The sequence below is a fragment of the Esox lucius genome, chromosome 14 (genome assembly GCF_011004845.1).
Source record: "Esox lucius isolate fEsoLuc1 chromosome 14, fEsoLuc1.pri, whole genome shotgun sequence".
Taxonomy (NCBI): domain Eukaryota; kingdom Metazoa; phylum Chordata; class Actinopteri; order Esociformes; family Esocidae; genus Esox; species Esox lucius.
In genome coordinates this window covers 34776628-34799904 of record NC_047582.1, presented here as the reverse complement: position 1 = coordinate 34799904, position 23277 = coordinate 34776628, and the positions used below count along the sequence as shown (strand labels likewise).

General features: G+C 44.4%; 1 protein-coding gene across 1 annotated transcript in view; it reads right to left on the bottom strand.

Moving 5' to 3' along the window:
* Window positions 1-7928: 7928 nt before the first annotated feature.
* arhgef39 (Rho guanine nucleotide exchange factor (GEF) 39) overlaps window positions 7929-23277 on the bottom strand; it is a 41364-nt gene continuing 26015 nt past the window's right edge. Inside the window, exons 8-11 of the mRNA XM_010898987.4 lie at window positions 15777-16006; window positions 12105-12193; window positions 10400-10642; window positions 7929-8679 (exon numbers count right to left, since the gene is read on the bottom strand). Of these exons, the coding sequence (XP_010897289.1) occupies window positions 8646-8679; window positions 10400-10642; window positions 12105-12193; window positions 15777-16006 (596 nt within the window). The 3' untranslated portion in view covers window positions 7929-8645. The remainder of the gene's footprint in view (window positions 8680-10399; window positions 10643-12104; window positions 12194-15776; window positions 16007-23277) is intronic.

The following is a 23277-nucleotide window of genomic DNA, read 5'->3' as shown; positions in this document are numbered from 1 at the left end:
GTGCACTATAAAACCCTGCAGGCCCTAGTTGAAAGTAGTGCACTATAAAACCCTGCAGGTCCTAGTTGAAAGTAGTGCACTATAAAACCCTGAAGGCCCTAGTTGAAAGTAGTGCACTATAAAGCCCTGCAGGCCCTAGTTGAAAGTAGTGCACTATAAAACCCTGCAGGCCCTAGTTGAAAGTAGTGCACTATAAAGCCCTGCAGGCCCTAGTTGAAAGTAGTGCACTATAAAACCCTGCAGGCCCTAGTTGAAAGTAGTGCACTATAAAACCCTGCAGGCCCTAGTTGAAAGTAGTGCACTATAAAACCCTGCAGGCCCTAGTTGAAAGTAGTGCACTATAAAACCCTGCAGGCCCTAGTTGAAAGTAGTGCACTATAAAACCCTGCAGGCCCTAGTTGAAAGTAGTGCACTATAAAACCCTGCAGGCCCTAGTTGAAAGTAGTGCACTATAAAACCCTGAAGGCCCTAGTTGAAAGTAGTGCACTATAAAACCCTGCAGGCCCTAGTTGAAAGTAGTGCACTATAAAGCCCTGCAGGCCCTAGTTGAAAGTAGTGCACTATAAAACCCTGCAGGCCCTAGTTGAAAGTAGTGCACTATAAAACCCTGAAGGCCCTAGTTGAAAGTAGTGCACTATAAAGCCCTGCAGGCCCTAGTTGAAAGTAGTGCACTATAAAACCCTGCAGGCCCTAGTTGAAAGTAGTGCACTATAAAGCCCTGCAGGCCCTAGTTGAAAGTAGTGCACTATAAAACACTGCAGGCCCTAGTTGAAAGTAGTGCACTATAAAACCCTGAAGGCCCTAGTTGAAAGTAGTGCACTATAATGGCCTGCAGGACCAGTGATGTAGTATACAATATAGGGCGTAGGGTGCCATTTGGGACAAAAAGCATTGAAGGGTCAGAACTGTTCCTTTGAAGAAAGTGTTTCACAACGTGGCGCAGGGTGTGTGTGTGTGTGTGTTTGTGTGTGTGTGTGTGTGTGTGTGTGTGTGTGACTGATCAAAGCGGGTCCCAGCATGGGTCCAGTCCTGGCATACGTCAACACGGTCCCCTTCCTAAAGGTCATCTGGCCATGGGGTCAACGGTAGGACAGTTAACACAGTCTACATCAGGATACACACACAGGACACAACACACACACACACACAGGACACAACACACAGGACACAACACACACACACACAAGACACAACACACACACACACACAGGACACAACACACACACACACAGGACACACACAGAACACAACACACACACACAACACACAGGACACAACACACAGGACACAACACACACACACACACAAGACACAACACACAGGACACAACACACAGGACACAACACACACACACACACAAGACACAACACACAGGACACAACACACACACAAGACACAACACACACACACACACACAAGACACAACACACACACACACAGGACACAACACACACACACACACACAGGACACAACACACACACAAGACACAACACACACACAGGACACAACACACACACACACACACACACAGGACACAACACACAAGACACAACACACACACAAGACACAACACACACACACACACACAGAACACAACACACAAGACACAACACACAGGACACAACACACACACACACACACACAGGACACAACACACACACACACACATACACACAGGACACAACACACACACAAGACACAACACACACACACACAAGACACACACACACACACACACAGAACACAACACACACACACACACACAGAACACAACACACACACACACAAGACACAACACACAGGACACAACACACACACACACACACAAGACACAACACACACACACAGGACACAACACACACACCCACACCCACACAACACACAACACACACTGGAATAGCATACACATGAAACACATGAGGGATCTGAATTAGAATAAGTGTTATTCAGCGCGGAGAAAACAAATGAGTAACCATGTGACCTTCACAGGGAAACACAGACACTGTCAGACACTTGGCTAACTATCTACAATACAACTGCCAAGTCAAGAGAACATACTGGAGGATAAAATATATATTTTATAACCTTAAAAAACTGTACAAAATGATTTGTGACCTAAACAAACCCCTCGCAACAGACACACATTAATCTGTTCATTATTAACACCTTCAGCGCCTTACAACAGCTTTGAAATAGCCTACAATAGCTCGCCGTACATTATCCCCTGACAGGTCACCTGACTGCCATCCCTTTGCCATTCGTTTTATTTCATAACAGAACCTTTGCTTTCACTGAAACTCACGTTAACATCTACATACAGGTTCCTTTTATCCTCTCGGATCCTAATATTTTGACTGTGCCCTAAATATCCACTCGATGTTCATATAAATATCCACTCGATGTTCATATATATAAAGCAGGGTTTCGTTCCATCCAGGCAATACATCCGACGCTCAACAAATGTATAGTCACGTTTCCTTTTGCTCAATAGGTGTGCACATTATATTGCCAACTGAAGGTTTTGTGCAGGTGTCGAAACCAAGGCCAACAGGTGCTGCATTGGAAGTCATATCGAGTTGTACCAAGTGTCACCAAAAGGGGGAGACCCTGAGACTTTGGTGCTCTGGTTGTTGATGTTCTTTGACGATGGCTGTTGATGTTCTTTGACTATGGTTGTTGATGTTCTTTGACTATGGTTGTTGATGTTCTTTGACTATGGTTGTTGATTTTCTTTCACTATGGTTGTTGATTTTCTTTCACTATGGTTGTTGATTTTCTTTCATTATGGTTGTTGATGTTCTTTGACAATGGCTGTTGATGTTCTTTGACTATGGTTGTTGATGTTCTTTGACTATGGTTGTTGATGTTCTTTGACGATGGTTGTTGATGTTTTTTGACTATGATTGTTGATGTTCTTTGACGATGGCTGTTGATGTTCTTTGACTATGATTGTTGATGTTCTTTGACTATGGTTGTTGATGTTCTTTCACTATGGTTGTTGATTTTCTTTCACTATGGTTGTTGATTTTCTTTGACTATGGTTGTTGATTTTCTTTGACGATGGCTGTTGATGTTTTTTGACTATGATTGTTGATGTGCTTTGAATATGGTTGTTGATGTTCTTTGATGATGATTGTTGATGTTCTTTGACAATGGCTGTTGATGTTCTTTGACTATGGTTGTTGATGTTCTTTGACATGATTGTTGATGTCCTTTGACGATGGCTGTTGATGTTCTTTGACTATGGTTGTTGATGTTCTTTGACTATGGTTGTTGATGTTCTTTGACGATGATTGTTGATGTTCTTTGACTATGGCTGTTGATGTTCTTTGATTATGGCTTCCTTATTTTGAGTAGATTATCTCCAGGCATCACATCTCCTGTCTTATAAAGGTACTTTTTGATTTCAAAATATTACGTCTGTATGGTCAATTAGTGATTTGAATATTTTAATGTACGAGCAGTTAGTTTGTATAGAGATTTAGCTATATGCTAGCTCACGCTATTTGAGGGAAATTGAACAAAAGGCATTCAAGGACTTTCCTTCAATCAACTTCATCATTTAGTTGGATGACCTGATCTGTGACTGTTTGAAAAGTAACCTAAAATCAGTAACCTAAAAACAATCATGACTATTCATTACTGGTAGAAGTTAAATATGAACTAATTTTTTTTTTAATGGGTGTAGGACAACACACATTCAGCCTTGTTTGGTTGACAATCATTCATATCAAAAAGGAAAAATATTAAAAACTTTAAAAAGACTCCAAAACAAGTCTGGGCTCCCATGTTTTACATAAAAGATTGTCTCTTTCAATCAACAATTACAAATCAGGAACCACCGATCTACTATGATAATCAAATATCAGCCGATTCTGACCACTGGCCAAACTGGTTTTACATTATCGACCACTAATGGCACCAAAACACAAAATAAAGCACGATACTGAGTTTGTGTAAATCTTCCGGAATGTCAGTGATTTTGATTTGTGAATAGCCTGTTTGGGCCTCCTCTCTCAGTAAGATACTTTTTATTGAACAGAACCTTTGACCCTATAAGGGGTACAAAATAAACAGAACCCTACAAGTAGGGCACTACTTTGACCAATGCTCATATGGCTCGAGTCAAAAGTAGGGCACCTTGCGTGCACTGAATAGGGTGGCATTTGAGACCCGTTCCAGAGAATCCAGGAGATTTGTTCAGATATGCTGTATGCAGCGATGGGCTTAACATACTTATCATTTTCCCCATTAAAAGCAATAAATGGCTCCCTATTCACTACATAGTGACCTAATTTTAACTAGAGCCATAAGATAATTTGTCAAAAATAGTGCCCTTTCTTTACGGGATAGGGAGACATTTGCAGACATCCCCTCCCCAGTTGAAGCCCAGAGCTGTGACTGGACTAGTATATCCGTTTCAAAGGAGTTAGATTCTCAGGAATGTTGACTGTCCTGAGACAAAAATAGCTCATATCTATTCCAGGTACTTAGGAACCATACTCAGAGATTATGTCCCAAATGGAACCCATTCAGTGTGGTTTGTGAGTGTTTAGTTACTTGATTCTTGTCCTGGCCAAGACGTGAGCTTTGTGAGTGTTTAGTTACTTGATTCCTGTCCTGGCCAAGACGTGAGCTTTGTGAGTGTTTAGTGACTTGATTCCTGTCTTGGCCAAGATGTGAGCTTTGTGAGTGTTTAGTGACTTGATTCCTGTCCTGGCCTAGACGTGAGCTTGGTGAATGTTTAGTGACTTGATTCTTGTCCTGGCCAAGACGTGTGGTTTGTGAGTGTTTAGTGACTTGCAGAGTGATTGCTGCTTTGAGGGCCAACGTCTGCACTCGCTCAGGAAGGTGTCGTTTATGAGGCAAAGTATCCAGAGGGAAGACAAGTGGACGAGATGTAGAGCAGGGCTATTTCAGGACAGAAGTCGGCTCCCTGAGGTAAATATTTAGCTTTTCTACATGAACCACTTGGGAAGAGTAGGAGTATTATTTATTTGACAGTTTAAAATAATCTAGGGTTACGAAAAAAAAAAAACTCCCAGGATGCTACTTGAGCCAAATTTGTCCATAAAACATGTTACATTTTACTGTTTAAAAATATCCAACTTTTGTATGTGAGGCAATGTTACCTTATATACAAAGGCCTCCAATGACTTACCGGAGAACCGTAAAATTCTACATAGTATGTTCAGGAACAACTTCCGTACAGAAAGGTATCAAATAACACATGGTACAAGGTTTCACCAATTCTTTATTTATTTCGCTAACTTCACAGAAGCAGCCACTTCAGTGTGAAACCCATCTCACTCTTTTCTTCTACTGAAGCCGTTGTTATGGCAACATAAACAGCATTTAATTGCCTAGCTGGCCAGCAAGAAAATCCCAACCTTGTAATCAAGCCAATTGCACTCAAATGTGTGCATTTGGGTGGAAGTGTCTTAGAAAAGGATTAGGCCAAGCACAAGAAAACTGGATGTCGTTATCAAACCCTAGAATACAACACCATGGTAACCCCTGAAGAATAAATCCTTAACATCTCTACCACATCTTTGCTTTCACACACAGAATACTGATGATGTGTGCAGAGTTTACAGTGGTCATCACCGCTCCGTGTTTTTAACTGAAGCTGGGACTGCCATCTTGTGGAGAGACCTGGAAAATCACCACAAACACGAATCACCACATGAGGCCACTCCCATTAAAAATCCTGTTTTCAATTTAAATGTAGCATCTAAGCTACAGGATTTATCCTTTCTCCTTGTGGGGCGTGCCTTAGGTCCAATGGTACTTGTTTCTTTTCAATCGGTTTTTCATTCCCCATCAGGTTAGTAAAATGTGAACACACATAGAGACACACACACACACACACACACACACACACACAGTTCCCTGGAAATTCCAACCAATTTGATCTAATAATGAGCATTTTCTTTTCCTCTGTATTGCACTACATTTGACACACTAGGGGTGTAACCAAGTCAAGAATGTGCAATGAGCTAACTCCACAGCTAGCTAGAATGTGCCATGAGCTAACTCCACAGCTAGCTAGAATGTGCCATGAGCTAACTCCACGGCTAGCTAGAATGTGCCATGAGCTAACTCCACAGCTAGCTAGAATGTGCCATGAGCTAACTCCACGGCTAGCTTCATCCACTAGGTCTTTTCCACATTTGATTGTGTTCCATCAAAACAAAATGCATTTAATCAGGAGGTTTTGCCACTGATCAACCCATAATGGGGGATACTGTGCATACTGCAACAATGTATTTAAATGAAATGGCCTTTATGGGAGAGTGGCAAACATGTTGAAACTTTGCTAGAGCTTCCCAGAAGGCATGTAGGAGACTCTGAGACCAAATGGAAGAAGATTCTATGGTCTGATGAGACCAAAATATAATTATTTGGCCGCACTACAACAACCCAAATATCCCAGATTTTATTTTTCACTTCGACATTATGGATTTTTTTGTGTTGATCAGTGGCAGAAACAAATCTAAATTGACTCTATTTTGCTTTCATGTTGTCCAAGGGGTTTAAACTTTGAGAAGCTGTGTATAAAAGGACTACCCATCTTAGATAACATCCAGTTGGGACCTAGACAAAGGCTGAAAACCTGCCACAGCAATGTATGCTTTTATTAACAATATCTATTTATAAAATTATTTATTCATTACAATATGTATGCTACTGGTTGTGAGAAGTGAAAGCACCAGTATACCCACCTAGGAAAAGTTAACCAGAGACGCCCAAAGTTCCTGTCTGTCAACGCCCAAGGTTTCTATTTCTACACCTGGGCAGAATTAGCAGATCTGAAGAGCCAACACTTCAGTATGAAGACGCTGGACGGACGCAAATGGTTGAAAAGTATGAAACCGTTAAACTTTTGAAGATGTGTAGGTGGTCTGATGACAGATTGTGCATGTAAGAATTGGTTCTTGCTCCTAAGATGAATTTCCAGGAGGCCAAAGCCTTTAAAGGGGTCCTGAAAAGCACTTGGCCACAAATCTTGAAGATATATTGGCCTAAATGGACCTGTATCGCTGTGTCCAAGTGACCACTCATCACCGCTTTCCATCCGTTAAAATAGACCCAAATCCATCCGTCTCTTAAGTGCTTGCACCACATATAGAATGTGTTGAATATTTAAAACGTCTTCATCAACATTAACCCAGACAGCCCTCAGCGTCAAGGACACACTGTGGAGTTCATCTTGGTCCGCTGAACAGCTGACTCCGATTGGACTTCTTCAGCAAATATGTTTTAACAACAGCTAATGTCCAAGTCCTTCATTGCCAGGCAAGCCTGTCTAAGTTATAGTAAAGTTATTGGTATACATTTCTGTAGATCATAACATAACATCTATAGCAGGTAACTCTTCAAAACTGTAACAACAATTCCTTCTCACTTTTACCGTCACTGGTTTCTGAACATCCCTGTCTTAGTGAGTATTCACTCGTGGTACATGTTTGTATTTACAGATAAAATATCAGGTATGTATGCAAAAAGACTCTTATTTACAGCAACGAACTGGGCGCAATTAAGGTTAACGCTCTTGCTCATGGATAGAATGACAGGGTTTTCCACCTTAGATTAGAAGCAGCAAACCTGCACTGAGGTGCTCCATTCCCTTGACCACCAGGTTTCCCTGCCATCCCATGTCATCATACACCACCTCACAGACAGATTGTTGAAATCCATCTGAGTTTTATTCACGCATTTCAATAATGTACAAGGACTGCAACGTAACAGTTTTGAATAAAGCCAGTTTTTCAGAAGTATAGAGGTATAAAATACGCAAAAAAAAAAAAAAAACATCTTAGACATTGAAAAATGCAAAGAATGTTCACAATTTTAAATGACGATTCTAAATATATATATATATATATATATATATATATATATATATATATATATATATATATATATATATATATATATATAGAGTACATGATTAGACAAGGAAAATGATTACAAGACAGAAGGATTGGAAATCACACATCAATGATAGTAGTGTGTTCTCTCTATGCCGGGGTAAAATAAATATTTGTGGATCAGAATGTTGACCAAGAGAATTAACATTAACTGTGATGTGTTGAAATACAGTACAGCTGACTTGCATGCACTTAAAGTATTGCACATATCACCATAACACCACTGAAAATATTATTTTCTAGACCTTTTCTGAATCAGAAAAATGAATTGAATGCAAACTTTTACAGTAAAAAGTATGATTAAAAAAATACTAGTGTATGGTACTTCCTTAACTCATCTAAACGTATCTCATTTGACAGATTTGATTATTAATATAGTAATAAAATAATGGCAACAGCATATTCAGGATAAACCATTAAAATATAATGTGACAAATTCTAAGTCCTTTGGCATATATCATGAAAATGTTTTAAAGTGTCTCTTTATCATCGGTGTTCAAATGTTCACATTAATCAGAAATAAAGGCACACAATGATTAAGGTGAGAAAGGGACACGATTTGAGCAGTATAAAAAAGCAAAACAATGGATACAGTGGAATCTAGTAACAGAGTAAACACCCCAAAACTCCAGTAGATGACCTTCTGACCCTCACACCCATCATCCCTCACTTTTCTGACCGGACGAGTTGGTGTGAAAGTTCTCCGTCCTTCACAGGATCACACAGCTGGATCCGGCAGGTGCGCTGAGGAGAGAATGAATGGAGCATGAGCCCATTTCCAAACAGGGACTCTCTGAGCCCGTATCAACACAGCGACTCTGAGCCCGTATCAACACAGCGACTCGTTCAGCCCGTATCAACACAGGGATTCTCTGAGCCCGTATCAACACAGGGACTCGTTCAGCCCGTATCAACACAGGGACTCGTTCAGCCCGTATCAACACAGGGACTCGTTCAGCCCGTATCAACACAGGGACTCGTTCAGCCCGTATCAACACAGGGACTCGTTCAGCCCGTATCAACACAGGGACTCGTTCAGCCCGTATCAACACAGGGACTCGTTCAGCCCGTATCAACACAGGGACTCGTTCAGCCCGTATCAACACAGGGACTCGTTCAGCCCGTATCAACACAGGGACTCGTTCAGCCCGTATCAACACAGGGACTCGTTCAGCCCGTATCAACACAGGGACTCGTTCAGCCCGTATCAACACAGCGACTCGTTCAGCCCGTATCAACACAGCGACTCGTTGAGCCCGTATCAACACAGCGACTCGTTCAGCCCGTATCAACACAGCGACTCGTTCAGCCCGTATCCATTAGAGTTTAGCTCACACATGACCTCGGCATGCCCCTAGCATTTACAGTTTAATATCTTAACTATTATAACGAAGAACATCAATATTAATGTAATAATTTGGAGGGTGGTTATACTGCCACTTCAGTGCGGAATGTACTAAATACTCAGTGTAAAAGTGACAGTTTTCACATCTACTCCCTCTGACTCACCATCATCATCATCACTGTCATCTTCAACTGTGAACAGGGAGCAATCAGGGCCAACTGGCTCGCTCAAGGCAACGTACAAACACTTCTTTACTTTCACAGAGAGGTTTGAACAAAGCGTTTGTCGCCAGGCTGCAGGCCACCAATCCCTCAGAACAGAGAGCTGGCAGAGACCTCAGGGGTTTGGATGATTCGGACCCATCTCGTAGGCATGTCTCCAATCGTTCAGGGATGTATTTCCATTCTAGGTTATACAACATTTGTCCCCAAAGGACCACCACATACCACACGTGTTCAAGTTGGACTATTTCCCAGATTATATTGGACTATATTATAAAAGCCCAATAATGGTGTCGTTGGGAAAAATTATGCTGGCCCACCTATATAATTCAAGGACAGCATTAAGATATAGAGTTCAAAAGTAATGTCTTACATCCCACAATAAGCCACGGTCCTTTACTGCCCCTATACAATTATTTTAGTGTAAAGGAGTCCCACGTCACCTTCCGAAGTAACATGGGACACTTTTCCAACAGATACTGCCTGTGGTTACTGAGGCCTAAAGAAGATGTCTCGTACAATCTGTATTTGAGAGGAATGAGCTGTGATTCTGGAAGTCTGGTTCTGAAGGACCGGCTACATGTATAAACAGAATCAGACAATAAATAATTTTCAGGTTGGGAGGCAACTAAAAAAAACATCTCAACTGGCAACTAAAAAAATGCAACTATCACCAGTAAGAGCACTTGTTCAAAAGAAGGCGCCACGTTAATTACCAGGAAAACAACACGGTCACAGAGAAGTCTGGCCTGTGTGTGGAGCCTGTATTGTTTGTCCGAATAGAACATTGTGTTTACATATTATGTCAATGCTATTTAAATGAAATTGTTGTCCGGACAATTGCTGTAATCTAAATGGTGTCCCAAACACTACTGGACTATGGAAATAAAACACCCACCTCTCCTCTGGACCCTCAGAAAGCTTCACCCTCTTGGAGGCACTGCTCAAGGTTTCTGCAGGAGTCCTGGAGGTGGTGCTGGCTGGGGTTTGGGGTGGAGGGGGAGCCATCCTCTTCCTCCCTGGGGTGGTGGTGTTGTTGTGGGTGGAGGGTGTGGGGGTGCTGTCGTCCTGGTTAGAGCGTAGAGGTCTTCTGACCAGAGGATCCCTCTGGTGAATTACAGTGTTCCTTGATTTTAACTGACTGTATACAAACAGAGAACACAGTACATTTTAACTGACTGTATACAAACAGACAACAAGTTAGTTAAATTGGTATTGAGATTCCAACAGTCCACTGGAAGTCCCCCAGTAATCCCCAGGTTCCAATATTTCTCCAGGTTCCAGTAGTCTTGAGGTTCCAGTAGTTCTCCAGGTTCCAGTAGTTCTCCAGGTTCCAGTAGTCTTGAGGTTCCAGCAGTTCTCCAGGTTCCAGTAGTTCGTGAGGTTCCAGTAGATCTCCAGGTTCCAGCAGTTCTCCAGGTTCCAGCAGTTCTCCAGGTTCCAGCAGTTCTCCAAAAACGGAGGAAGCATCTTCATTTCATGTCACTGAACACACTGATTTGCCAACTGACTAAGTTCTCTGGCTAGGAACCTGTGTGTTTTTTTTGCTCATGTGTTTGTGCAGAAAACGTGAATGTGTACTATCTTGTTCACAACCCAAACTGAAAGAGAAAGATTTCATTGAATATGACATTGTTTCCCTTCTGTTTTCTTGTCCTTGGGTAAATCACATCAACATAACTACTATGGGATTCAGGAAAATTGGGAAAATAAATATGTTTTATAGTAACACAAACACGTTCCTGAACTCATACAGTATTATTGGCTGCAACAGACTACAGCTCAGCAGAGACTAGAGGTCAAGAACGACTCAGTGGGCTCCGTGGAGGAATCAATACTTAGAGAAATTATAAACATGACAAAATGGCACCTAGCCACAGACAGTCACACAGCAACCTGGATGAATCTCAAACAGTGTCAGTACGTGACCGGACCGTGGCTGGATCCTGGTTACGAGTCCCGGTCTCCACGACTCCATTTCCTCCCTCCCAGCCTCTCTCCCTCTCCCAGCCTCTCCCCTAAGGGAGGCCAGAGGTCAGGTTCTGAGGACGAGGTCCATCCAGGTCTCTGCTCCAGACACATCTCGGTCCCCTGGCCTGTCCAATTAGTTTATCACCCTGTCTGTTCGTCTGTCGCTGGGCCCACAAGGAGAGGCTGTCACACCGACAGGAGCCCTTCAAGCCTACGGAGGATCCCCTCTAGACTGGTCTGACTGGCCCCGTAGCTCCAGGAACTGCAATTATCCACGGTGGAGGTCTGTAGAGTGGGTGTCTCGAGAGGACAGGGGTCATCCCTGCTACGGTTGGACAGGCAGCAGGAGAAGGTGTGTGTGTGTGCTGAGGGTCTCTCTGTGACCCTGAATTACTACACCAGATGTCCTCACTAGTATAGTAACCATGGCAAATCATGACTACTGAGGCACTGTTGTTCCTGGCTTAAATTTGGTTATACATTAAGGGTTAGGTTTAGGTAAAATAGGGGGTTTGGGAAAATAAGGGTTTAATTATGAGAATATAATCTTATCGGGGATACATTTTGGCCCCAAACAAGTCCCCCACAAGAATAGATAAATAGGTGGGCTTCTGATGAACATACAAACATACCACACAGCAGAAGACAGGCTGCGATACCAGTCGTCTATGTCCTCTTGATTGCTGGACATCAGCAGCAGCTTGGCTTTGGGGAAAGTCAACTAGAAGAGGAAGAGAGAGAGATGAGGGAGGAAAACAATAAAAAGACTGACAGAGAAAGGGGAGGAATGGATGGGAGGATGCAGAGGAAGACAAAAGAAAGGGAATAAGAGATGAATCTGAAATCTACATTTCTTTCAATGAAGAAAATATGACCAGAATTTGAATCCTACCCTGGTGAGTTGAAATGTCAAGGATCTGACAGATCACTATGGATCTGACAGATCACTATGGATCTGACAGATCACTATGGATCTGACAGATCACTATGGATCTGACAGATCAGTGTAGCTCTGTATTGCTTCTACCCTCCTCCCACATGTCTGTCTCTTTTATCTCAACCTCCCTCTCCGTTATTCTGTCGGACTCTTGTCTGTAAGGATCTGCTGGTGCCGGCGGATGTGTCGGGTCTGTGAGGTTCCGTCCGTCCAGACTGGACCCCCATGTAGCTGTAATACACCAGTCTGTACACTAGAGGGCAGGCCAGGCCCAGGTTATGTCAGCACATCACAGAAACACACTGTTCACCCAGCGCTCCTTCGACCACCTGGTCGGTATTTATTCTAGTGGTTGGGTGGGAAGAGTCCCACTTTGCAGGGGTCAAGGGACAAGCGTGAATAAAGGTGATTCTGAAGAGAGGCGGGGAACTAAAGAGAACATTGTTCTCATAAAAACAAAGACAGGAAAATAAACAATAAGTGGAGTGTCACAGCGGCCCATGTCCGAGTTGACAGAACTAACCTGCCTTGGCATCACCACATCAAGCCCAACCTTTCACTACCCCTACTCTCCTCAGACAGTCAACAACTGCTGACATGGACACCCAGCTAAGCCCAAACTGGAGACGTGTGTTCCACCAGACAGACAGGAACTCATTAAAGAGGATCAGCCTTCACCATATTGAAGAACCTTTCCCTGCATGGTCAGATTCAGGACGACATCCAAACGGCACCCAATTCGTTACTCGATGCACTGGTTTAGACTGGAGGCCATTGGACGGGGGGGCGCATTAGTAGGAAACAGGGCGCATCTTAGGACACACTGCCACCCAGCAGGGGGACTAACCGAGGTAACGACGCTGTAGCACCCAGCTCAGTGGTGACATACTGATCCGTTCCAGCGGCTTCTGTCCCCGTGGCTTGTTGGACTGAGTGTGTTTTCCTACAACCCCCCCCCCCCCCCACAAGGATAGCAAAACGGGGAACATCTGTCCCTCCCTCGGCACATTTAACTGGGTTCCCACGTTGGATATAGATGCTGTTCAGAACGGGGGACGCCGATTATGAAAGACGCCCTCAATGGCACCTGAAGGACGGGGCGGGGCTCGGAGGTCTATGGGCGGGAGCAGACGGCTGTATATTACCTGTATATTACAAGGACTAAGATTTCAAAATGTGCCGTCATCAAAAGAACTATCCAATTTACGGAGTTCAGCAAACCGGTCTTTGGCCCTCTCTCCCGTCCACTCTCCGACACCAGCAGCAAGGGTGGAAAATGAGGCCCCCGGTAGCCTGCCATCCGGGGGCCCGACGCCGGAGCGTTGATTCATGCACAAATAGATTCCCCTTGTATGGCGGCGCAGTAATTAGGGATTTGTCAGGAAAGCTGACCCTCTTAGATAGACATTACTTAGTGTAATAAGAACAGCGGAGCGCGTGGAGCCCTTCTTCTCGCACAGCATAATTTACCTCCATTATTTATACATCAAAGGAAATCTGTCATGGATGCAGAATAATACTCAAGTAGTCTGGGGGGGGGGTAGTTAGGGAAGGAGGAGTGAGGAAGAAAATGAGGGGAGAGGAAGAGAGATGGGGAGGAGAGGTTGAGAAGGGGAACAAAACGAGGGAAGACATAAGTGAGGGTTAAAAAGGACCACCCCCCACAACATAAAAACAAGACTGCATTCCCTTCCCCATACCAGGATGACAACACCTACGTGGGGAAGGACATGTTCATAAACGCTCCCAAACCTCCCCCAACACCTTTTGCATATAGATTGCGATGGTATTTACCGCTGTCCAATTTAATCTGTGTTTAATTCTTCATGGCCTGCTTGAGGAGGGGAGGAGTGGGGAGGAGTGGGGGGGGTCTGTTGACAAACCACCTCCTAGACCACCAGGACAGAGGCCAAAATCACACACTATCTTCTAGTGTACTACACTTGACCAGACCCCTACAGGTGGACGGAGGGTGTAGGCCACCATTTAGGACCGAGGAGTGGAGTAGAGGCCCGGGCTGGTCCAGGATCAATACTGTGTCTTTATGAGAAATTACCCATAATGCTATTGAGTATGCAATGCTCAGGCCTCGCTGGGATAACAAGCTAATGAAATGCCATTTATGCCCGTTAGATAATGGTGAGTGGTTAGTGTAGCGGGGGAGTGAGAGAGAGTGAGAGATGTGTAGTATGGGGGACAGAGAGAGGGACAGCAATTAGGGATGGATCAGCGGAGAGAGATGAACGCCAAGCAGGACTTGAGGAAGACGTATTCACTAGAGAGATGAACGCCAAGCAGGACTTGAGGAAGACGTATTCACTAGAGAGATGAACGCCAAGCAGGACTTGAGGAAGACGTATTCACTAGATTCAACTCAGGCCTACGCTGATGGATAAAGCACACCTGTCTGTCGGTTTCTTTCCACAGACAATCAGGCACACCAAGGAATATACAGGGGTTGATTTTGGAATTGTGGGTAACTATAAGACATGCCTCCTGGATACAACACAGCCTTCCTCACGACATCCGTTCCACAAACGCCAGGAATTCACTCCTCTGACAGTGTCACCGTCCATGTAAAAGTCTGCTGACACCCAGTGCTGCCGGATGACGTGAATCTACCTTTCAATAGGCAGTTATTGACCTCTGAACTCAGGAGGTCTCCAGGACCAGGCCGAGCCAATGCATCCCTCAGCCTGTAACTGGAACGCGGTTGTCACTGGGACGTTGAGGACCACACCATCAATGAACCCAGGACACAGTATGACCAAACCGTCAATGAACCCAGGACACAGTATGACCACACTATCAATGAACCCAGGACACAGTATGACCACACCATCACCCGGGAGAATAGGTGAAGACCGTCTCAGGACCAGCCGCCCGTTGGGATTCAAACCCAGTAAATACTCCCCGCTACCCGAAAAGGACCAGCAGCAGGAGGCTCAATTAATCCTGAAAATGTAGACACAAAGGGAAGCAGGGACAGAGTGAGCGAGGGCATTCCCAACAGCAGAACTAAGGAGGCTGGTTACATGGTTCGGTGATGCCTGGAGACTCATGACAGCTCCACGGTTTACCGACACCCTGTTCACATTCGCTTCCCCACCCTGTCACTCACACAGAGCAGGCCTCCCATTCGCTCTGCACCCTGTCACTCACACAGAGCAGGCCTCCCATTCGCTCTGCACCCTGTCACTCACACATAGCAGGCCGCCCATTCGCTCTGCACCCTGTCACTCACACAGAGCAGGCCTCCCATTCGCTCTGCACCCTGTCACTCACACAGCGCAGGCCTCCCATTCGCTCAGCACCCTGTCACTCACACAGCGCAGGCCGCCCATTCGCTCAGCACCCTGTCACTCACACTGAGCAGGCCTCCCTGGCTCTTGGTGTGTCCAAACACTTTCTCCACGGTACAGTCCCTCAGGGGGTAGAATCTCTGGCCGGCAAACTTGTCCCCGTTGGTGGGGTGGAGGCGGTTGCAGTGCTTGGCCTGGAGCAGGACGTCGCTGAACAGGAAGAACATTTTGGGCTTGGCCTCGGCTCCTTTAGGGGGGACAGCACGTAGCCAACCCTCACGCAGGTACCAGCGCCCTGTAGAGGAGCAGGGAGGGTCCAAACAAGCGGGATAAAAAATTAAATAAAAACCCATCCAAGACAGACAGGCACACAGACAGAGTTGCAGAGGGAAACGTTCTTTCCATTATCAAAATGACTTCATAGTCTGTTAATTGTCCTGTCAATCTTCCAGTCATCACAGCCATCCAAATAAAGTACATCTAATTAGTAACATTGTGGAAGACTGAAAGAATGAGACTGGAACAAGTGGAGACAAACGGACAGGGAAAGAAAGAAAAGGACAGAAGTGAGAGAGGAAGAGGTATTTAATAGATTTTTATTGTCCTGTTGATTGGCAGCCATATGATGGTAAATAAATGAGACGCTGACATTTAGGTAGATAAGATGAATAAGGCAGGAGCAGCTCTTCAGCTACAAACCTGTCCCACTGTGATTACTGAAGAGGTCAAGAAGGGGTCAAATTGCTTTTAAAATGCCATGTGGTTTAATAAGTTAAACATGAGGACACATTTAAGTGACACTCTCAGGTGTAGTGAGGAGAGCTGTTGAAATGTCTTAATGAAGCGTTCTGGGTCGCCTCTACAGGACAGAGGCAGGGTTTACACCTGCAACCTGTCCTACTCCACAGAGTAGGGTTTGGGGTTGTGACTCGTTACCCACACAGACAAACACTGTTTTGAAATGCGTACTTGCGTGTCTGTTTCTTTCAAGCATACTCTCCTGAGGACACCCAAAAGAGCATACTGTCTAGTAGTATGTGAAAATACAGTGTGCTTAAAAAGGGTTACATTTGAAACATACTTTATTTACGTAATTTGCTAATGACCAAGCAGACAGGGCAATGTTCCCTGCAAAGAGCTTCTTGTTTTGCTCTTGCCAGCGAACAAGGCATTTATTAACTATGCTGACGTTATACAAGAGAAATGAGCTATATGTAAGTTAACTTTAACAAGTTGGCTAATGTTAATGACGTGAACTAGCTTGCTAACATTAACTACAGTGATCAATACGTGTACATACACTCACCTAAAGGATTATTAGGAACACCTGTTCAATTTCTCATTAATGCAATTATCTAATCAACCAATCACATGGCAGTTGCTTCAATGCATTTAGGGGTGTGGTCTTGGTCAAGACAATCTCCTGAACTCCAAACTGAATGTCAGAATGGGAAAGAAAGGTGATTTAAGCAATTTTGAGCGTGGCATGGTTGTTGTTGCCAGACTGGCCGGTCTGAGTATTTCACAATCTGCTCAGTTACTGGGATTTTCACGCACAACCATTTCTAGGGTTTACAAAGAATGGTGTGAAAAGGGAAAAACATCCAGTATGCGGCAGTCCTGTGGGTGAAAATGCCTCGTTGATGCTAGAGGTCAGAGGAGAATGGGCCGACTGGTTCAAGCTGATAGTAGAGCAACTTTGACTGAAATAACCACTCGTTACAACCGAGGTATGCAGCAAAGCATTTGTGAAGCCACAACACGCACAACCTTGAGGCGGATGGGCTACAACAGCAGAAGACCCCACCGGGTACCACTCATATCCACTACAAATAGGAAAAAGAGGCTACAATTTGCACGAGCTCAACAAAATTGGTGAGTTGAAGACTGGAAAAATGTTGCCTGGTCTGATGTGTTTAAATGCCACGGCCTACCTGAGTATGTTTCTGACCATGTCCATCCCTTTATGACCACCATGTACCCATCCTCTGATGGCTACTTCCAGCAGGATAATGCACCACGTCACAAAGCTCGAATCATTTCAAATTGGTTTCTTGAACATGACAATGAGTTCACTGTACTGAAATGGCCCCCACAGTCACCAGATCTCAACCCAATAGAGCATCTTTGGGATGTGGTGGAACGGGAGCTTCGTGCCCTGGATGTGCATCCCACAAATCTCCATCAACTGCAAGATGCTATCCTATCAATATGGGCCAACATTTCTAAAGAATGCTTTTGGCACCGTGTGGAATCAATGCCACGTAGAATTAAGGCAGTTCTGAAGGCGAAAGGGGGTCAATAACAGTATTAGTAAGGTGTTCCTAATAATCCTTTAGGTGACTGCATATTAAAATGTGCATTATGAATGACACGTTTGTCCTATATAATTTTTTTAATTCTTCGGTCATAGCTCCCTGTGTGACACAGAAGTTGCAATGAATACTGGGAACGAAGTGTGGAAAAGGTACGCTCTGATGCATGTACACTAACAGAACCTCCTGCAAACTTAGATCATACATTTCATTTCACGTTCATAGGTTAGGAATCGCGCTTGAAGTGACAGTTGACTTCCGTAGTTGCTATGCCACACACTCACAGCCAGGTATGAAACTTCCCACCCACCCATGTCTGCCCAGTACAGCCAGCCAGCAGCTCAAAGAGCAGGACCTATTGCACTCCTCTTTCAATCTTCTGTCAAATAATCAAAGAACCAGCACTGTGTGTGTGTGTGTATTTGTGTTGGTCTGTGTGTGTGTTTATATGTATGTGAGTGTGTGTGCGTAACATGTGTACATAAGCAGGTCATGTGTTGAAGGTTAAACTAAAAAGGACCAGATTCCCAGGTTGAAAGGTCAAGACAGGGTGAAAGGTCACAATGTCAGTGAGCAGGTTGTTTGATGTGGAATTTGTCCAAAATGCTTTCTTGCCATGTACGATCACTGCAACCAAAGTGCTCATTCATGAGTTGTTTCAGGTCATAGAAATAAGGTTCATGGAAATGAGAATCTAGTTCTAGTATGAACCTCAGCTGCTGGCCTGTCTGAGCAAACATTAAAAATACTGCGAATCTGTTTACACCAGAAGAACAATTCTGATCTTTTGACCAATAACTGGCACAGGTACTGATCTTCATAGTCAAAAGACCAATTACCGGAAAAAGGAATGAGAATCAAGGCAGCATTACAAATAACCAGACCAGCATTTCATCAAACAAAGAGGCCTGTAAAAAATACCAATTAAATTTGACAGAAAACGAGGCTGTTGTTGCTCAATTGTTTTCAATCCACCAGATCTACCATGAAGCTAATGAGAGCATTCTGATGGGGTTGTCTAGGAGTTATAGGGGGCCAGTATTTGAGGTCCTGAGACCGTGAAGTCCACAGCCCAAAAACAATCCAACCTTTGACCTCCACTGACTGCCCTCAGAAGTCTAACCCCTCTGTTTCGGTTCGGTCCTAAGCAGGTGTTAATAATAAGTCTATTTTGCAATTGAGTGTTTGGTATTGAAAGCCTACTGTAGGTGTGTATACATGTGGCCTTGCAAAAATATTCAGACCCCTGACCGATTCACAAACTGCGTTTTTCCACTTCATGGTACCGGCTCAACTCTACTCGCCTCGCTTTGGGAGCTTTTCCCCCGCTCAGTACCAGCTGGACTCAGCGCCACACGGCTCGCCTCAGTTCGTTTTCCGCTGCAGATAGTACCCTGTACCTGCCCATAGTGACATCACAGGACAACCGCCTCCAATGCGACAAACACCGGAACGACAATGGATGATGTAGTAAAGAAAAATCGACTGAATGAACTCCATCAATTTCCTTTTATATTGACAAGCTTTAAACGTAAAGTGGCATATCAAAAGTAAACTAAATCTGAATAACATGGTCACAGGCCCTGTTTGAAAAACTGTGAACATTTATAATAACAGAATAATCACCCTGCAGTATAAAAGAAGACGTAACTGCAATGCTCTGTTAGATTTAAGTGTTTACACCTAACAACTCAACACCAACACATTTAAAACAACCTACATAACCCCCCCCATCCCGATTAAAAGGTATAAATAATTACCTTATTAATTGCTGGCTATAATACCATGCCGACTGACATAGCCCACTGTTCACAGCGCAGTGTTTATACTGGTAGTAGTGAGGAAGCACGCGTGAACATTGGTCTTAATACATGCCAGACTGCAAAAATGGTTAGAAAGCTTGGTAGGCTGCTTCAGTTTGGCTTGACGTTACTACTTTGACCAGAGCAATGTATGCCAGTTAGCCTATACAAACCTATACAGACCCGCAAAGACATGCCGTTCTCGTCTCATAAAACCATTCTCTGACACTGGACGGCTAACAGCAGAACAGCTTGAGGCACTCTTGTCCAATCAGAAGTCTTCACGTCACCTTTTGGTATCGCCACAGCTCGCTCGGAACCTCGACGGGGCAGGTACTAAAAAAAGTATCTGGTACCGGGTACTATCCTAACTTTTGGCCAGTGGAAAAGGAAAAAAGGCGAGGCGTGTAGAGCCGAGTCGAGCTGGTACCATGCAGCGGAAAAGCCCCCAAAGAGAGTTGAGCCGGTACCATGCTGTGGAAAAATGCCAATATTTCACAGAAAGACAATTCCATTCCTTTTGTTATTTCATCATGAACACTGTTACTCAAAATCATGAGTGACATTGGTTTTATGTTGGGAAACAGACACCACCAGACTCACTGGTACCAAGTTATTTACAAGTCTCTGTTAGACAAGTGTCTCTCCACTCAGGCGCTTTGGTCATTGTCAGTGTCTATTCTCTGCTGCCAATGACCGGATGGGTTTGCACAAAGACCCCTTGAACTGGACACATGTCCTTCGACAACTAACCAATCAGCCGCTATCTGATCAATTGTGTCTGTACTTGTGTCTCACTGTATAATTTGATGATGTCCCATCTGGTTTATTTGCATTCACATGGTTCACGCTGTGTCGTTCGGTGTCTGGTCCTATTTCTTGGGTCAGGAAGAAGACCTAAGGAACAGGTCCACTTATCTGGTTGAATCATTTTAAACAAAACAAACCCTCTTAGTTTCCATTCCTCCATCCTCTCTCTCTTAATTTGTCCCTCCATCCTTCATCCCTCCATCCTCTTTTCCTCTCCCCGTCCCTCTCCCCTCTCTTCCTGTCTCCCCTCTCTTCCTGTCTCCCCTCTCTTCCTGTCTCCCTCCGTCCAGACAGTCCAGGATTATTCATGTCTCATTGATTCCTCTCTCCCATTTCCTAAATCTTACAATCAGCCTACTGAGCTACTGTCTTTCATTTCTGCCTCCTTTTCTCCATAGCAGTTCATATAAAAGGGGCTCTATGGCACTGTACATTTCTCTGTAGGTTAGGAAGTGCAGCTCCATTTCCACCTAATTTTGTGGGCCGTGTGGAAATGAGCCTGAAATAAGCCTTCTCTTTGGAGCCGGGTCTCTGTCCATGGTGGTCTCTCCTGATACCAAGGCCATGCTCACTTATACAATATAGATATTCTGTCACTCTGTGGACTCTGTTTATGTAGGTGTAATAATTTGTTTGCTTTAGTGCTATAATGTCTAGATTTGTATTCAATATAAAAGTAAGGACCTTGAATCTAGACCTTTTCTGGAAACCTATTATTTATGTTTGCAATAAACTGTCAAGGCCCAAGTCTGACAGAATGTTTGCAGAATATATTTGGTGCTGCTGAAGCCCAACCAGGAAGTTGGAGACAGAAGCACCAGATCATCTGCACATAGCAGACATGTGATTTGAATAAAGTAAGGTGAGGTCAGACGGGTGGACATTTCCAGTCCTCTTGCCAATTAATTTACATAAATGATGAAAAGGGTGGGGCTCAAACTGCATCTCTGGCCCCACCCAGCCATGAGGAAGGAAAGAGATTTTGTTGGCCAATTCCAAACATACCTGTTTGTGTACCTATTCAACCCCCCCCCCCCCCCCCCCCCCCCCCCCCCCCCCCCCCCCCCCCCCCCCCCCCCCCCCCCCCCCCCCCCCCCCCCCCCCGCCTGCCTAGCACCTCTCATCTACCGGCCGGTGGTCCAAATTACTTCCTATCCCCTATATAGTGCACAACAGAAAGACAGAGTGAAAGAGATAGATTTCCGTTCAATAGCAACGCGCTAGGTTGCTGTTTGGGACTCGGCCCCAGAAAGACATCCAGGCCTTTCTTTCAGCAACATTAGAAGTGCTGGGGAAAGAGGAACAAAGGCTTTGAGGCCTGTGACGGGCTTTCTTGATGTCAGTCAGGGGATTCAGGCCTTATTGGGTAAAAGAAGCTGTGGAAGGTAGAAAGGAAGAATGCTCAGTAGAAAGTTGCAAGGGCCTGAGAACTATGGGAGTGCTGAGAAGAGGTGTTTGAAACATTCCAGAGATAATCCCAGTCCTCAGTAGGTATTCTCAACCGCCACCCCCCCCCCACACACACACACAAACACATAAATGTGTATACCCACATACACAAGTCTCTGTGTGTGTGCGTGTATGTGTGTACATGCATACACACACAGCTTCCTTTTCAAGTGCCGGCCCACTAGATGAGCGAGAGTCTTTAATTGGTCCGTGGGGAGAGGGGCAGGGTGAGAGAAGGCACAGGGAGGCGGTCTCTGTTGTTTCATCCACACGCAGACACCTCCCCCAGGGGATGTGAGGAGGACTGGAGTAAAGACGAGAGGAGAGGAAACGTGGAGAAGAGAAGCGAGAGATGGGAGGAAAGACGAAGAGAAACCCCACTCCACAAGTAGAAAAATAAATGCATAATAAAAGAATTGAAGAAGGGATGAAAAGGAGACCAGAGAAAGAGGCCGCCCCCTCACTCCCAACCAATCAGCATGAACGCTGGATGTGGTCATTGGCTCCAATTTACTGTTTTAAATCTGATTTCCATGCAAACCACATTAGACGAATGGAAGTGATTCAGACAGGTGGCTCTCCTTATTAAGCACATTTCCTCTGCTGAGAGGGAAAGATGGAGAGAGATGTAATGAGAGATGGAGAGAGAGATTGGGGGGAAGACAGAGAGAGATACAGAGGGAGAGAAATGGCGAGAGAGTGAGATGGTGAGATTGAGAAGGACAGATGGAGAGAGAGATTGAACCAAAAAGGGTCACATACACCCACAAGTATCTTTTTTTTTTTTAAGAATCAAACATTGATAAGCTCCTGTATCTGTTAAGAGAAATGCCTTGAAGTCAATTCCAACAGGGGGAATTTGAGGCCGTTGCCACAGAAAGACCAGCAGCCAGTGAAGCACAAACACTGTAAACATAACTAATACTTATTTTCCTTTGAGATTCATTATTTCTATATTTCAGTCAGTACATAGCTAATCATTTTACATTTATATCAATGTCCAAAACATTTCTAAACGCTTGCATGCCATGTTTTTTTATATACTTATATTGTCCTTATTAGGGGAGCCCCGATACATCAGGCAGCAATCGTATCTGATGACTATAAGCAAAAATGTAATAACCGATATCAGCCGACAGCTTTTAATTTGCCTGCTCTTTCTTACCGATTGTGCTTTCGTAGTTTCCGCA